Here is a 17,479-nt window from a genome sequence, read left to right as displayed (position 1 = left end):
TCAAATGCAAGCGGTCAACGGGGACTAACGGATGAGCAGTTGATATTCAAGTTACGTTAAACTTCTAACCAACCGACAGTGGAGGGCTGTAGGAGGCAAATAATTAGGTGTTGAACCGTATGGAAATGGTCAGGGAGGCAGTCCGTGCTTGTCTTTTCCGTTCTCGTTTCCCGAACAAACCAGGAGCAGTTGGATAGGCTGGCTTGTACCGAAGGGTTGCGACTGAGCGTTGTGTAGCAAAGGGGTCTACCACGTTTGCCAGAATTTTGATACGTGCATATTGGCCTGCAATACAATACGTTCAAGCCCTTCCAGAGAGTGTTTGTGAATAGATTAATGCCTGCCACTCGGGTCCAGCGGAACGACACCCTCCAAGCCAGCCCACCCTTCACACCTTTTCTGTTTTGGTGAAAAGGAGAAAAAGGTGTTTGTGTCCTTTTGTCGCCCGACGTATCCTCCTGCAGACACACCAGAAAATTTGCTTGGTGTTTCCCCTCTTGTTCCTGCGAAGTATTCTCTGTCTTTTGCAACAGTATTAAAAGTCGGGTTCTTTCTGGTGGTTGTGGTAATGGGTGAACGGGACGCAACAAGGAGTCCAACCGAGCTTGCAGATCACGAAATACTTTGTGGCTGAGAACAGAGTTTCTTGTTGCGAATTTGTGTTACTAGTGACAAAAATAGGAGAAGAAGAAGAGAAGGGATAATAAAGCTGATGGTAATTGGAGAGGGTGTAGTAGATAGTGAAATGGAGGCGCTTACCTCCCCCTTTATCTAGTTTCCCTGGCAAACCCCGTGGATCACGACTCTGGAGTGAATTTTGGCCAGCTGCAAGGCAGGTCCCTGTCGAACCCGATCCGCAGAGGAGTAGCTTGCTGAGGGTGCGCCAACAATCGCAGCGCGAAAGGAGGTGGCCAGGGAAAGGTGCGTCGAACGAGCAGCTGGCGCAACTTCTTCACGAATGATTGTGGCGCCCAATGCAGGTGAGTCGTCGATGGGGAGGGGGGGGATGTTCTACCGACGGGTTAAACGAGTCAGAAGTTTCGACGCTCACGGCGATAAGGCACTGGGAGAGATGTGTCGCTGCAGGGTCGCGGGGTTTAAGTATGCGAAGGCGGCAAGGCAAAGGATGCCGCGGGAGGCAGAGTAAGGAGCGATGGGGAGGTGCAGGACGCGGAAGTACCTATAGTAATTTGACTGTATCTTGGGTCAAGCAGGAGACACAGCATGAAGAAGACGAAGAAGAAGACGAAGAAGACGAAAGGGAGAGGAGGAGGAGGAGGAAAACCGGACAGGTTTCAAGGTGGGATTGACTTCTTTGGTTGATGGGATCAGGGATTAAATTAATGAATTGGGATTCCCCCAGTCAACCAACTTCCTACGTCGTCGTGCATTAAAAAGTGTTAAGTTCCATCCAGTTATTATTGATGGACCGGTAGTTACGGAGTACCATATCTACCTGTAAGGTATCCACGATGCTGCGACACGGTATCGTACCGTACCATATCGATACGGCCCACCGAGGAGATGGTTTGTGTATTATGTATTGATCGGTTCGTACCCGTACGGTAATATTTGTATTATGGCATGCTGGTTTTGTTCCATGTGTTGGTATGACTAATGACATTGTTAATTAACTATTATCTATCTCTTCACGTCTTCGTCCGCCCAAGCAGAGGAAGTAACATTAAATCTGCCTGCTGGAAAGACATGGATTTTCTGCTGTATAATATTGTTGTGCCCCAGCTGCCTTGTGAACAGTTACACACCAGTCTGCCCATCATCTGGCCTTCTTTACAAGCTAGTAGTTAGTGAACTGACTAGTTCACTAACGTAGTTAAGGATCCAAAGGTTAGGTCAACTCCGTTGTTTCATGTGTCTCCTATTTGCATGTACCTTTACCGACTTCAGACCTCGTAATGTCGCTCTGTTTTCAAAAACACCACTCATCATGGACATTTTGCCTCTCAGAAAGAGTTGGGGAGACAAAGGGTTCGGTTGACGCCATAATAATCCCCCAATCATTGAGCGGAGAACGTGCTCCTATTGTCTTAACTACCTTGGCTGCCAGGTTTGACCTGGATTCAGGCACTTTGCCCGCCCCGACAGGCAGCGGTTTGTCTTACCCCCCAAAACTCAACTCGAAAGAATATAAACCAGACGAAAAAGAAATAAACACCAAGGGTATGGAGGGTTTTTTTGTGTATTATTTATCCGTATTACTTATTACTTAGCATGATGATTATTAGACTTCCGGAAACACAAAATGGCGGTGGAGTCTGTTCCTAAGCAAAACGTCAGCTGGGGCCTGAGTAGGACGCCTAAAGAAGCTTCTCCAGGTTGGAAAGGAACTTCATCTAGATTAGAATCGACATCCCCACAACAAAATACCGGTTGTTCCAGCCTAGTTTACCAACTACGGCTTGAATGCGGGCACAAAGGAAGCGGTAGCTAAACCTTTTTACTTTTGGCGACGGAGGGTGATAAGATAGATTAGGCCTAATGCCCAAAAAGTATTTTTCTTTCTTTCTCTCTTTCTTTCTTGCTTGTTCATCTTTCCCGTCATTTTTTTTTCCAGCCTTACGAGATCAATGTCGTTTTCTGATGGCCCGAAAATAATGGTAGGCGCTTGGCATGCCTAAGTCCCCCAGATACTTGGGAATTTTCTTGCTCCTTCTACCAAGGACGGAGTATTCTATGGAGACTCGGGAGATTAGATATAATTAGATTTTTAACAGGTTCATCTCGGCGTAGTCCTCGCTTTTGTTCCTTGGCTTCATTCACCGCTTTTGAGTTGATAGATACCCGATCAGTTAACTTGATTACCTCCAACTTCGCAGATCATTTAAACTGGCGGCGACTTCATTATGGTTTAGAGTTCTTCATTTGTTGGTTCCTCTTAAAACACCAGCGGAGCAGCATCGGCGGGGAGCCTGATACAAACGCCTGGCATCCAATGTTAGGAAATTGGGCTTCTTCTGTTTGATCTGGAAATTTATTTGGGGTCGTGTTCCTGGTTTAATTTCGAGCTGATTGGTTCAAGAAACAATCTTGTTAACAAATCAGCAGCAATTCCTATAGCCGGTAGATAAGCAACTGACAACTTGCGACGGGGATAAACATCAATGACAACAAATCATGGCTTATGAAATAGATGCTCTCTATCCAAGCAGATGGTCTGACGGCCTGTCAGAGGCTGTCAGGCAACAACAAATGGGTATTTAACATTTATTTGTCGTTGAAGGGGTACCTCGTATCTGTAATATATCGTTACACAACGAGGAATTTCGTACGCTGTATCGTAATATTATCCATCCAACGGTCACGTCCGGTATTGCTTGTCACATAACCCACCAATACTTAAAATAATAATAATAATAATAATAATAATAATACTAAGCGTCTCCTTCCTTTGCGTTCCCATTTCCCCAGGTTTCGTCAGAGTCAACAATGCTAACTAGAAACAGTCTCTTAACCAGCAAAAGCTGAAGGTCACTAAAAAAAACTAAGAAACGTGGCACTGTCGATAGGCATGGTTTGGCCGTTTCGAACCTCCGAAACAGTAGAGCTACCTGCTGCGGCCATGAAACATACATTGCTTAACCCCGTCATAGAGACGTCGTATTGGCTCTGGGCGTCAGAGTGCGACATAAATTTAGAATGGGAAAAAGGACGGTTTATTTTGTATGCGCGGTTTACCGCCATAGAGAACACTTTAGCTTTCAAGGAAAGGAATAATAGTAATAAAAATCAAGTGAAATATATAGGTGTAAAAATAAAGGCGGAATAGGGAAAAATTGACCCCACTATTTGCTGGATGCCATTTCTGTCCAATCATTGTCCAATTGTTAGTTAAAGTTTTGAGGCTCAAGTCATGACATCATCACCGTCTTCACTGCCTGTTGTTCTGTGCTAAATCAAGCCTAAACACGCAAAGTTGTCGTGTTCTCTTTTTATCAAATCACTTTCTGTAATATCTATATATTGATTCTTTCTGTATAGCTACTCCACACGCTGTATATTTCCCTTTTGGTCATCGGACACCTCTAGCTCTCCCCTTCGGAAATCCTCCTTTATTAGCCATTTTGTTGCTTTGCATGGGTTGAAATCGACTCTGGGTGGGGCAAAAAGTTTCGGTGTCTGTATATCCTAAACAACTCATCATCAATAACATCGAAGACCCTGGTTTTGAGAGGGGGGGAAGGAGGATAATTACCCCTCTGGATTCTGAGATACGAAGCCGCTCGGGATTTACTACTCAGCCAGGTGTGTGGGCTGCCCCGCACTATGCTCTTCTCATATGATTCTGCCCGCAGAAGCCAAGCAAGAAGCGGCTGATGCCGGCTAGATGCAGCTTTCTTGACCATTACTTTTTCAATATTATAATTTGGGTTAATTTCCCTCCTATTTTTATTCAGTGGCTGGGATTCTGAAATAATACATCGGTTCAGAAACTAGAAATGGAAAACAGGGATGACAGATATAGTCGTCTTCCAGGCATGCTCTCCCAAAAATCGCTGATAACGTGTGTAATGTCCTAATAATAACATTCCAAATATTTCCCTGAACTTTTACAAACATTCATCATGCACAACTACTTTTGCTGCTGCAGAGCCCTTTTTTAACTGCATATCTTCTTACATCCTCTCCCTCCCATCCCTTTTTAACCCCCCTCCCACATCAAAGGAATGATATACAGCACATATGCTACCCCCTGAATTAATCCACTTCTTCTCTCTCCGCCTAGTTCAATACACAACAGTGAGTGGAGAATATTGTCTCACCAATTTATCACCTGTGTTAACAACCTTGCCAATGCACACATGCATGTATGTCTATCTGCGCACACCGCGCACTTATATTCAGGTATATATATATGTACATTCCCCTCCCGATTATGATTAATCATTGATTTCTCAAAACCCGGAATCACCTCATGGATGTGAGACAGAGCCAGTAAGAATAGAACCATCCAATACTTCGTCCACAGAGCACTGTCAAATCATGAGTTGCATCTGACCAACAAAAGAAGGTCTGTATGGAATACTCCGAACTAGCTCCGATCTCAAATACGATCTTCCCCCAATATCATGCACTGTTTTGCAAAAGATGAATGCTTCATCCCAGCAAGAATGCAAGCGTTCATGGTCAAGCAAACTCATTACCACAAATCAGCCTCACATCTGTGTACGCTCCTTCTGCAAAACCAGAGAAGACTAGCCTATGAAATTCGTGCCCGGAAGGGTCCCGAGCGGCAATGTGCAGAATGAGGCTGCCACTTGATGTGACTCTCCCGCTCACTCACGTTTTCTTAACCCTTCTCATTTTCTCTTTCCTCTGTGCTCTTGATGATTCCATCACTCGTGTTGGTGTTGGATGATGTTTTCCTCCATCTCCTTGTATATCTTGCTTTGTTTCTCCGCATTGACACATTTATTGCTTTGGAATCTTCAGCCTTCGGCACGAGTAGCCGCCATAAGGTAACTAGCCATGACATGCATGAAACATTCTTGGCTGCTCCCTCAACAACATGCTGGCAGCTCAACCAGGAAACGCGCATTGCTTTTCTGGAACTAGCCAAAGAAATTACATCGATGATGATGACATTGTATCCGCCGTGTACTCGTCAGCGACACACGTCTGAACCCTCTCCGGACATTCATACACTCTGATCTCTGAATTCAGGTATTGAGGAATAGGGGTGTCATTGAGTTTGCCCTATTGTTGGTTTTGTGTTCTTTTTGGCCAATCTGATGCTCCCCTCATGAGGTTTCTCACCTCTCAAATCACTTGGGCCATTCCACTTGAAGTATGATGATTGCAATAGCTCACAAGTGCAATAAAAATCATACTAATAACTATATTTTATATTGTGACAGGCGTGTAATATCTTTTTGAGGTTTCAGACTGAAGTTTCTGTTAAAATGAAGCCATGAGTGCTATACTGTCATGGCCGTTGACACGGCCCACGTTGCCACATGGATTTTCTCAGCTGGTCAGTGCAAAGGACCAAAGACAAGAAAAGGATCCAAACATCGTTCTAACTTTGCAAGTTCTGGCTTAACTACTTGCAATAACTAGCACCAACTGATTCCAGTGGAAGCAAATTGGCTACGTTCGAATGTTCCTGGCAAAGAGAATCCCATATAATCATATTTGGTACAATAATTGGTACCTTTAAACTCGCATACAACGTTTCTGTATCATGTAAAATAGAAAATTTCGTAGATGGATATCATTGCGTATGAGTACACACATAACTTCCAGACTTGAAGTCTCTTTTCAGAACCTAACATTCAGCCCGAGCGAGAAATTTTCGTGATTGGTTGCTGGTTATCTGGCCATAATCTCTGTGCCAGCAAAGCACTACGCTTAAATGATGCCGGAGTTATGGAAACGGCGAATGATTAAAAATGCTGTCGTGTGCGTAAGTGACCGGGCCCGTGCAGTAAATTCATGTGCTCTGATACCATGAAACTTCCGGCTAGAAATGAGGTCAAGCTTGTCTGCACCTTTCTTACTCCAGTTTTACTACGGAATCTTTCATCGTCTAGTCGCGGTAAGCGGGTAGAATCTAGGTACAAGAGAAAGACACATCTACCAATTTAATATTATTAAATCTCCACCTTTTTCTACACCGTGTCAATCACAATGCATCCAAAAGTAAGGGAAATATGGGCCCTACCAAATCGAAACTTCTAGTTAGACGAAACTGAAAACCCATCTTGCAGGTGCTTTCAGAAACTTTGGTATGGGTATTTAGTTCGTCTCCGAAACCCACAATTCTGCAACGCAGACACAGACTGACAGGGGAGAGCATAACTAAGAAAAGCAGAGGTAATCACCCTGAAAGAGTGATGTTACTCCTTCTAACTTTGAGTAATTTTTCATCAGTGTTGATTTTGCATGATGATTTAAATCAGAACAGCTGTTCCTTATTCTGTGCCTGAGTACATAGATTTGTGAGGCAATAGGTCACACAAGACTAGTCCAAGAGTTATAAAGCATGAGAAAAAGAAGAACAGATAAAATATGAGAAGAAAAGAAAGACTTACAATGATGTAGAAAAAGTAAATATATTATTACTTGTTTTCTCATTATAGTAAACATTCATAGATTTATCATTAATAATATATCTTATATAACTAACTATTCTGATTCAGATTTATTAGAATTCAAGTCTATATGATTTAGAAACTATAGTTGCATTTCATGCAGGAATATACATACACAAGGAGTTAATGAACACCTTGATGTGAGGTACATATGAAAAGTAAAAAACACATAAAGTATTCATACATGCATGGAAATACATTATTAACTAGTGAAAAACCTGCTTGCCTTTAAAAAGAGGTGAAACAGATGACTAGTTAATAGTTGGCTTCATAGTTCAAATTGCCTGAAGGTTCATTCCCATGGATGTCAATGCAGTGACCTGCAGTCAGACTGTATAAACGCAATGAAACCTTCCAGGTAGATGTGAGTGACATATATCATTCGCCAACTTGGCAGTTTTGAGGTTGTCTGGGTTTATCAATGTGACACTCATATTTAGATCCCGTCACTAAACCTTCTTTTCACTGCCTCAGTTAGTCTTGATCTCAGACTAAAGAGTTAAACCTCACAACTATTCTATCATCAAAGAGGTATAAATTTAACATTTTGTCTATGAACCTCTATTATAGAATGATGTGATAATAAATATCACTAGCTTCTCAGACTTAGATTTAGATATTAAAGCAAAGTCCGAATTCTTCTACAAATAAGGTCTACTATTTAAAGCTTGTTATGCCTTTCATAAAGGGTTCACAGGGGTTTGAGAAATAATCTCAGAGTGATTGTTCTGTTCCACTTTAATTTAGCTCTCAATGCAATGTGATGCAGTAATGTTGCTGACTCGCATGTAGCTAAAACTGTCTAGTATTTAGTTAGTGTTTAAGTGAGTTATTGCTTATCTCTAACTCTGTAGTTATCATATCTAAACAATGGGACAACCTTTGGCTATTGGATATGTACCAACGGAGATGGCTCAGAAAAGGGACAAGAGCCCTCGAGTACCAACAACCACAAAATTTCATATCTCACTGTCTCATTTTCTGTTTCCACTTGCCCGGAAGATCATGAAGGGAGTGGGACATCTCTGGAGTCCCCCTTGCTAAAATGAAAAAAAAATAATAATAATAAAAATAATAAAAATAATAAAAATAATAAAATATTGTAATTTTAACCCCAGGGCTGTCTCCAGAATTGCTGGTCAACAACCCCTCACATATGATGGCAACATCAGACGACATTCCCCCCTTTTTGCCTCACTCTCAACACTCTCCCTCTTTTTTTTTACCTCCTGAGCGTTTCCCTCAACTTATTCATTCCACAGTACTTTCTTTCTCATCCAACTTCATGCTCAGAGCCTGCACTCCCTCCAGCGTTATTTGTTTTCTCCACTCAAACCATCCACAATCACTTTGGAACCCATCCATTATACTCAACGGCCAGATTTCTTCTGGCTCTGCTACGACATAGTTCTGGAGAACAAATAACTACCCTATCAAAGCCACAATAGCCCCACTCCCAAATGCCAACGGAAACTGATGTTAGAGTGTTCGATGTGGCTACAATGCAAGATGAGCGGGGCAGGACATATTGATTAATTAGGCTGTTTTATGCGGCTGCAACATTAAGTCTGAGTAGAAACCGCAACTATTGGAGCTTAAGAAGCTAAGATGAAGCACCAAAGATATGGATCTCCTGTACCGTACAGTACACAATATCTGTACGTTACGTTTCTGAAATACTGACCATAGGTATTATCTGATACGAGGAGAATTGGCTGGGTTTTTGATGGTAAAACCGCTCCTAATCGCGGTTTATCATTTAAGAGAGAAAATCGCTAGGCCGCAATGAAGAAAAGAAGGCATGGGCAAATGAAAACGGAAAAGTCGACTCTTTCCAACCTCCTCTCTCTCTCTCTCTCTCTCCTCTTTTCTTTCTTTCTTTTCTTTCTTTTCTTTCTTTTCTTTTTTTTTCTTTTCTTTTCTTTTTTTTTTTTTTTTTTTTTGCATCGGGTCATGCTGAAACGGCACCGTCTTTCATAGATTTCCGGATAGAGCCGGAGGAATCCAACCAGCTGGAACCTTTTCGCATCCCTAGGGATCGTGTCGTCATTTCTCGGGGTGTACTCCAATGAAGGCCTGCAGTCTTTGATGTGATGGGTGATCGTCCCCCAAGTTTATTGGAGGGTTCAGTCATGATTGATTACTTGACGTGTTTGGTTAGATTCAGAGTCTCTAGAGAATAATGGCGGATGAAATTTCATTCAATCATGATATCTCGCCCATGCATCTCAATTCTTTGTTTCCACCAGAATGTATTATTGCGGTGTTAGCCTTCTCTTTGTTTCCTCGTAAAGGAGGAAGCGAAAACCATTCGAAATTTATGCTTATTCACGGCTCAAGGCTTTCCCTCCCTTTCTCTCTCTATATCTCTGCCACTTCGTCGACAGTGACGGCCTCCTCGACGGTACACAGAGAAAACGCACCGAAAGTCACATTCATGTTTGGGCCAGGCCAACCCCTCCAAAAACTTGATTTTTGACTGTGTCAAGTTTCATTTTTGATGGCATCGTCGTAAGAAGGTGAAGAACCGCATTTGCAGTTCACCTACTACATGAGGATGCATAGGGACGCATAGATCAAGTGCTCTTCAAAGTATGCAACTCTGGATATCACAACAGGAAGTTTTCCATGCACGGCACCAGATTTCTTCCTCAACCACATGTGGCAACCCCCGCAGAACATTGCGACCCATGCAGCAACCAGGAGAAGGCAAACATGGATCGATATATTTACGGCGGCTCTTGCGGTAGGCAAGGTTCCTTGTGAGACCGTGTTCATACCTACATCTTGAAGCTTGATTGCCATGATATGGTCTGGGATGCCCACAGAAGACTACTTGAGGACTCATCAGCACGAAAATTGGGACCCTAGAAATTCGGCACAATCACACAGATAGTGGTGAAAATTAAGTCTGCTTAATATTTCTCTGCGGCTCATCCTTCTTCTCTGATGAGTCTCTGCGGCAGTTACTGCTTTTTGACTGTTCATTCTTCATATCAACTTGCTGACTTTTAAATTTCCACATGGTGGCAGTAATAATGTTGCCATTGGCACAGAATAACTACCTCAGTGTCTCGCGAATTTGTATATTTGCTCCCATTATCATACACGCCTGTAATACCTCGGAGATGCAGAAAATAGCATGAATGGCGTAATTAACCTCTCGCATAAACATCTATATCTCTGCTGTTCTCTTATAATTCTTCATTTAAAATATACTGTTTCAGACGCCTTGAAAAAAGACAAGAATAAAAGCATAAATTGTATTACTGTTCAGCCAAGTATTTACAAATAGAAGATTTACACATAAATCTTGCTTCTTACTTGGCAAACACTCAAGAAAAAAGTAGAGTTTCTTTTGATATATGACGCGTTTCATTTCGCAGTGCGTGTCAACTGATATTATCAAAATTCTATATTTCGAGTCCATGGGGAGTATAACGTTTACATCGAGGAATGACGAAACCCTTCCTGAAATCCCGTCAGATGATTAGTTCCCTGCAGCTATTCTATGTCATTTCCCTGCAGCTACTATAAGCCTAGCAACAGGACAGGTCTCAAGCGTCAAGATCCTTGTATAGATATATAACTTGTATGGCTTGTCCTGTCATCGGCAACCACGAGTCCACATCTAAAAATTTCTTTTCAAAACTTTTGGGTAATCAAGCAAACAACGCCAACACCGCATATTTACTCTCAAACAAATTGACAGGCATGTTTTCAGATAGAACTTCGTAGATAGCAGCCAAGCCGCTGCTTTTGCGGCTGAAAGTGAATATTCTCATTACCGATTTGAATATTGTAGGCCGGTTACACGACAGCGCATTCTTCAGAGTGAAAATTGTCAAGATGAATTCTACATCTACTTTGATATTAGCTCTTACTTATTTTATGACATCACCGAGGAGAATTCATGGGGTACTTGCATGAAAGAGGCTTGATTGGTAGTTCTTCTATCTAGCTAGCTTGTCTATTATATCTATCTGTTTTGGTTCATAAATGGCTTTGAGGAATTGTCAAACAGGTTCCGGCAACTGAAATCCTCGAAGAGAAATAATCAAAAACTGCATACAATCCGATAAAATTAAATATTAAACTATTAAAGATAATAATTATTTAATTTATCTAGTTATATTAACTTTATCAGCTCTAAGCAAGTTTATATAATTTGAAAACTTTTATATAACCCTTTTTATAATTTCTTATATTTAAACATCTAAAATTTTAAAAATAAAATAAATAAATAAAATTTTTTAATTTACTAAGTTAGTTAAAATAATAAAATAATAAAATAATAATTAAATAATTAAATTAGTTAACTAGTTACATTTTTATCAAATACTAACTAAGTAATTTTCATTTATTCAAATCTAGAGTTTATTGAACTACCTGATTCTCTTCAATCTCCATCAGCCAAGTTGAATTTGCATGTTAACTAGTTCTTGCAGACCTGGAGTTAAATATATAAACACGCAACTCCATGAAGTGAGGAATTCATTGCTTTTCAAAGGGAATATCATGAGTTCAAGTTTACCCTCTATCTCTATAGAGTTTGTTGCCTTTTACCACTAATTGATGGCATTCTCAATTGAAGAAGATATTCGAATTTGCTGACTGGCTCAGGGGTCGATTACGATTATCACAAAGATCAATGCCTCAACTCTATCAATCAAGTGGCCGTGGAACTGCTTAGACCTTACAGGGATAAAATAAACTATTAGATAGCTTTCTTGGTGGATTGAAGAATTAGGTCATGTATAAATCTGTCACCTTGACCAGCTACGGCCGACGGGTTGAAGCTCTCCCTGGATAGATCTAGTCTGACGGCCTCCACCAAGTTTTGGTTCGCCGAAGCCGAATAATGCGGGGTTTAACTAGCTTAACAAAATCTCGGGACAATTGACTGATGAAAAAGCGCAAGGACCGCGGCTTGAACCTAGTTAAATCTGAAGAATGAGCCGGAGAAAGACTTTCACTCCGGAGGCGGTTGTTCATTTTATATACATTTGTTTCTTTGGACTTTCAGCACTAGAACCTCCTTCGACGTTTCCTCTGGGCCAATTCCGTACTTTGGGTGTTAACGATAGTTATGCCAATCTGATTTTTTTTTTTTTTTTTTTTTTTTTTTTTTTTTTTGCATAACTTCACGTTTTCTCGTCGAACTTGCTTTCGCTTTCTGAAAATCCACTGAACTGCAACAGCAGTTTGGCTTTAACTTTAGCTAGAAGATAGATTGATATTTTTGCTGGCTGGGTTTAACCAGAACGACGAAATGAAACACATTATGAAGCGATGCGATGCAAAAGATGATGGTCTACAAAAGGAGGATCCTATAACAATTGCTGAACTGGCGACTCTAGCACAAAAGAAGCTTCCTAAGCAAGTATGGGACTATTATGCCTCTGGGGCGGATGAGGAGAACGCATTGAGGAGGAATAGGGGCGCTTTTGATAGGTGCGCATCTTACGATATGATACTATAAAATTGCCCTTTGAATTGGTGCCCCTGTTTATATGATATTTAACTGATTGTGATAGATTAATCCTGCGGCCCCGGGTTTTACGTGATGTTTCTCGTGTCGATACTAGCACCACCCTATTTGGAGAAAAATATTTAATCCCAATTGGAATTTCTCCCAGTGCGATGCAAAGGCTGGCGGGTGGCAATGGAGAAATCGACATGGCCAGAGCAGCAGCTAGTCGCGGTACGACGATGATCCTGTCGTCGCATACGACATGTGCGTTGGAAGATGTTATTCGAGCACCGGACGGAGGCAGCTCGGTGGACTTTTGGTTTCAGTTGTATATATCGCAGAATCGAGAGAGATGCGCGCAAGTAATAGGGAGAGCTGAAGGTATGTTCAACTGTTAGCGATTACGTATTTATGGAATTATTTTATTGCGACATGAACATGTCTTCCGCAAGATATATTAATTACCCACTCAAATTATCTAGCTGCCGGCTACAAAGCCCTTGTCCTGACTGTCGATACCCCTATTCTGGGTAACCGTATAAACGAGCGAAAAACAGCCTTAATTCTACCTCCTCATCTTTCCCTCGCAAATCTTCATCAGACGATAAATCAATCCTCTTCTGAAGGAAATTCACCGCAAGCAAAACCAACAATGAACCGCGTCCTCCTTGAAGCACGGAACGCCCAGGAAGCTGCGAAAATCGCGCGTGGGAGCCACGACACCCTCAACGACGCATCTCTTACCTGGTCTAACACCATCTCATGGCTGCGCTCCAAGTCTAGCCTGAAAATAATCCTAAAAGGGATAATGACCGCTGAAGACGCATTGCTAGCCATTGATTATGGCGCAGACGCAGTCATTGTCTCCAATCACGGCGGTCGTCAGCTCGACTCTGTCTCTTCCACCATCGAAGCACTTCCCGAAATTGTCAGTGCGGTTCGTGGCAGGATTCCTGTCATTATTGATAGTGGAATCACGAGGGGTAGTGATGTGTTTAAGGCACTGGCATTGGGTGCAGATTTCACACTTGTGGGACGCTCAGCCCTATGGGGACTGAGCTTTGGCGGTCAGGAGGGGGTGATAAGGGTATTAGATATCCTTGAACGGGAGCTTTCGAGGACGATGGCACTAGCTGGAGCCGGGACGGTGGGGGAAATTAGAAGGTCGATGTTGGGTGTGGAGAAGAAGGACGGGTTTGGTATTTCGAGATTGTAGATTGTGTTTCATAGTACGTGTCTGGCGGACGAGGCGACTCAGAAGATGCAACTAGAGTGGATATAAATATATGGTTGAAATAGAAGCAGCATTATTTGATTAGTAGCAGTAGCTGTAGCTATGCGACCTATTATAGCTCGTTCCGTCCGTTTCATAGATTGACTTAATAAAAGGCACCATAAGAAACATGATGCGTATATCCTCTTCATAAATCCTCCGGGGGCAATCCAAAATAAAATAAATTAAATTAAATAAATCACCGCCAGCCAACCTTACCACGCGGCACAGGTGGGATCCAGCAAACAACCAAGTTTACAGCGATAGATATCACTCCAATCACCCACATTGCTTGATTGTAATTTTCACCGTTGGAGCGGAATATGGTTGCGAATATGATGCCTCCTAGATTTCCAAAAGCGCCCACCAAACCAGAAACAATACCTGAAGAGATTGAGTTAGTCTACATGCAATGGCGGAATAATCAATATTAGAGAACAAAGGGGAGATGGGAGCATCTGCGTACCATTCGCGTAAGGGTGTACATGAGGTACCACTGCAAAGTTCGCTCCATTGCATGCCTCCATAAAGAAAGCATAACCAGCAATAAGTCCAAACACGGTAGACTTGTCTTCGGGATCTGAAAGTCCAAGAGCAGTAAGGATGAGGCTGAATGACAAACCGAGGAAGATCAGCCAGAATTTTTTTGCCCAAACTGACTGAGTCTTCTGGTATACTACGTCGCTGATGTAGCCGCCAAGAGGGCGGCAGAACAAATTCAAAAAACCCATCATAGCGGCCCAGTCGCTGGAGACAGTTTGACCGAGTTCTGGAAATTTGATGAAATAGTAAGAACCTAGCATGGAGTTAATAGCCAGTTGGCTTCCTGGACAATTTCGATTGAGTTGTTAGCGTGGTGGGTGCATGGACAATATCTGTCAGGGGCTTACCGAAGGAGCAAGCATATGGCCCTGCGAGGGCTAGGGATTCTTTGCTGAGAACAACATCAAGACTTTTACGGGATGTCGGGGCAACGATAATTTCTCCTGTCACATCTCCAAGGTTAGCTTCCTGCCCCTGAGCCTCGCTGACATTGGGTGTTCCTGTAAAGCGGAGGTCAACTCTCTCTGATTCCGATAGTGTTGGCGCAGATACATTGGAAGCTGGAGAGGACTTTAAATCCTGGACTCCAGAGTGCCCTTCCACAACAACGTCTTCAGCATCTTTTCCAATTTGGCACTGGGCGGCAGTTTTATAGCGTTCCGACCACTTGCCCGTGGGAGTGTCGTCACAGGTGAGAGCCATTCCTATAGCTACGGAAACAATGACGCCAAAAGGAACAAGATAGGCCAATCTCCAAGCCTTGTGAGCGGCAAGTCCCCTGTTTTTCACCAGGGAATTAAATATGGCTGGCATGACGAAGCTTTACAGTTGCTGGTTAGTTCTAGCTATGCTTCATTGAGCTATGTCCTTGGCTTAAACTCACTATGTGATACCCCCACCCGCATTTCCCCAACCGGCAGCCAGAGCATTGGCGCTGCCTACAATAGACTCGTCGAACACTCCAGTGCACCACACCTGGCAGGGAACGAATGTGGCACCTAGAATGCCAACGAAGAACCGTACAGCATTTAGGCCTTTCGGATTGGTGACCAGGCCCACCATAGCCGTTGGAACAGAGCCGGCGATCATAGTCCCAATAAAGACCCAGCGGGGGCCAAATTGATCACATAGTCGCCCAGACAAAGCTCGAACCAAAAAGCTGTTTGAAGGTCAGCAGTGTGTGCGTCGTTATTAGGAGCCACGAAATTAACTAACGATGCTAATAGAGCCATAATATTTGAGTTAGCCACATCTGACTCGCTCATATTAAGGTCTTTTCGAATTGTGACCGTCATCTAATGGGCGGATTAAACTAAACTGTTCTCAATAGTGTCTAGTGCCTTGTTCTGGAAACATACCAACGGCGGGAAAGCGCACCTAATGAAATATGTTAGAAGAACTATCGAAGAAGACGGGAAACCCACGGGAAAATATACCAAGATAGGAATGAAACCATATATCCAAGCCACGAGAAGAAGAAAATGCGGCCATATATGTTAAAGGGATTGAGAACAGGTATTGTTCTAGCCTTTTTGTTCAGTGGATTTACCTCAGGGGGAGCGGTCAGAGACCTTAGAACACCGTTCGCCATGGATGCACACTTGGTGCGAGGTTGTAGCACTTTGATGCCGTCAAGATCGGGATGGATATGTCCAATGGCCTTTGGTTGGGAATCCGAAGATCTTTATTAGTTTGTTTGCAACACAACCGGGGGAGATGGAGCGGAAAGGGGTTTTATAGCAAAGGAAAAGATATCAATATATTCTCAAGATACTCCACGTAAAGCAATATCAATCCGGGCATAAAACAATAAATGGGAGGCTTGACGTGAAATTTGGCGAATCACTCCTCAACCACTTCTACCCGGTCATTAGCGACGAAAATATAAAAGGAAGATGAAATAACCCCGCATGCAGGACTTGGAGAATTGCAACTTGGAAAGTCTCCCAGCATCCATAGAAAAGGAATGCAGCAAGATCACAGGCTAACGGGAGAAGGCAACTAGGAAACTGGGCTTAAATCAAGGTAAAAATGTTGTATGATCCTTCTTCGCAGTCATAAAAAGAAGCTGTGCCGGGACTTAGTAGAGTTTCAACAGGAAAATCACACCTCGCTGTGTGCGGGAGCTGAATGACTTGATTATTCTTCTTGATTTCGTTCTGCTCTTAAAAGGCAATTAACTAGACTCCATATGGGGTCACGCATAAATCGCACGGATATAGATAATGACTTCTCTCGGCATGCTTTTCACGCCTTCGCCTCTGTACACATTGACAGGGATTTCCAATAAAACGTCACAGGGTAAAGACGGACAGGTTTCAGCTACCAGTTGGACACAAATTAAAACAGGGTCCTGAATCTTGGAGATCGTGAAACAGTTAGGTCCAGGCCTAGTGCAAGGAGTGGGTCTCTCATACACCCCGATTCTTATCGCTCTCTGCGACTTGACTACCGTCATGGGAGCCGAAGCTGCCATCTAAATTCCCCCTGTGCAGCAATGACGAGAGATCTACTTATCCATTAGCCCATACCTAATGCTGGAATGGAAAGAAAACAAGAGAAGCTTATCTTGGGCTCGCTGACCACTGACCGTTGACAGCTATTCACTGATGCAGATCAAAGGCTGTATGTCGTTTAGTCAACATTCCGGCTCTTCTAGTCCGTGGACGCAACGGATCTCGGAGAAAAGCCCTCAGTGGTCAGACGTGATTAAAAGTAATTCTACATCGTGGCATCCGTCACCGCATTTCCGGCTTCACCGCGGATAAATATAATGTACTGTTGATAGGGTAATCATATGTGAGACTTAGGTGGTTAGTTTATAAACGAAAGTCTCATCATTCGGCAGGCTGGAATTTATGTGATGATGTTTGTCGAGATTCCGTGTCGTTTTGCCTGAAGGGCTGAAAAACAGAGAGCTAAGGTGACTCCTATGGCCTAACTAATTAACATCAAAGTTCAAGTGATCTGCGAGTTCAGGAAATCTCTAATCAACGGCAAATATAGTAAGATCTTCCAACTGTGAGTGGAATGTAGTAAAGTGGCACGGCTTCTGCAAAGAGGGTTGAATGGCGTCAC

General features: G+C 42.7%; 4 protein-coding genes across 4 annotated transcripts; 2 read left to right on the top strand and 2 right to left on the bottom strand.

Annotated features, from left to right (window-relative positions):
- Positions 1 to 974: 974 nt before the first annotated feature.
- Positions 975 to 1,310, top strand: PADG_11492 (uncharacterized protein; the record flags this gene model as incomplete). Its single annotated transcript, XM_010760655.1, has 1 exon — positions 975 to 1,310. One exon carries the CDS (start codon positions 975 to 977, stop codon positions 1,308 to 1,310), a length of 336 nt encoding a protein of 111 aa, XP_010758957.1.
- A 6,768-nt stretch (positions 1,311 to 8,078) lies between these two features.
- On the bottom strand, positions 8,079 to 9,246 carry PADG_11491 (uncharacterized protein; the record flags this gene model as incomplete). The annotated part of the gene is made up of 2 exons (XM_010760654.1): positions 8,079 to 8,152; positions 9,081 to 9,246. The coding sequence occupies 2 exons, from the start codon at positions 9,244 to 9,246 to the stop codon at positions 8,079 to 8,081; spliced, it is 240 nt and encodes a 79-aa protein (XP_010758956.1).
- A 3,150-nt stretch (positions 9,247 to 12,396) lies between these two features.
- On the top strand, positions 12,397 to 13,801 carry PADG_02810 (uncharacterized protein; the record flags this gene model as incomplete). Its single annotated transcript, XM_010760310.1, has 3 exons — positions 12,397 to 12,566; positions 12,650 to 12,966; positions 13,068 to 13,801. 3 exons carry the CDS (start codon positions 12,397 to 12,399, stop codon positions 13,799 to 13,801), a joined length of 1,221 nt encoding a protein of 406 aa, XP_010758612.1.
- Positions 13,802 to 14,057: 256 nt separating this feature from the next.
- On the bottom strand, positions 14,058 to 15,992 carry PADG_02809 (uncharacterized protein; the record flags this gene model as incomplete). Its single annotated transcript, XM_010759843.1, has 7 exons — positions 14,058 to 14,242; positions 14,325 to 14,684; positions 14,749 to 15,221; positions 15,285 to 15,560; positions 15,617 to 15,696; positions 15,760 to 15,778; positions 15,838 to 15,992. 7 exons carry the CDS (start codon positions 15,990 to 15,992, stop codon positions 14,058 to 14,060), a joined length of 1,548 nt encoding a protein of 515 aa, XP_010758145.1.
- Positions 15,993 to 17,479: the final 1,487 nt, after the last annotated feature.

Source organism: Paracoccidioides brasiliensis (genome assembly GCF_000150735.1).
Source record: "Paracoccidioides brasiliensis Pb18 unplaced genomic scaffold supercont2.3, whole genome shotgun sequence".
NCBI lineage: Eukaryota > Fungi > Ascomycota > Eurotiomycetes > Onygenales > Ajellomycetaceae > Paracoccidioides > Paracoccidioides brasiliensis.
Note: the sequence above shows the minus strand (reverse complement) of the source record. Positions and strands in the feature narration are given on the sequence as shown.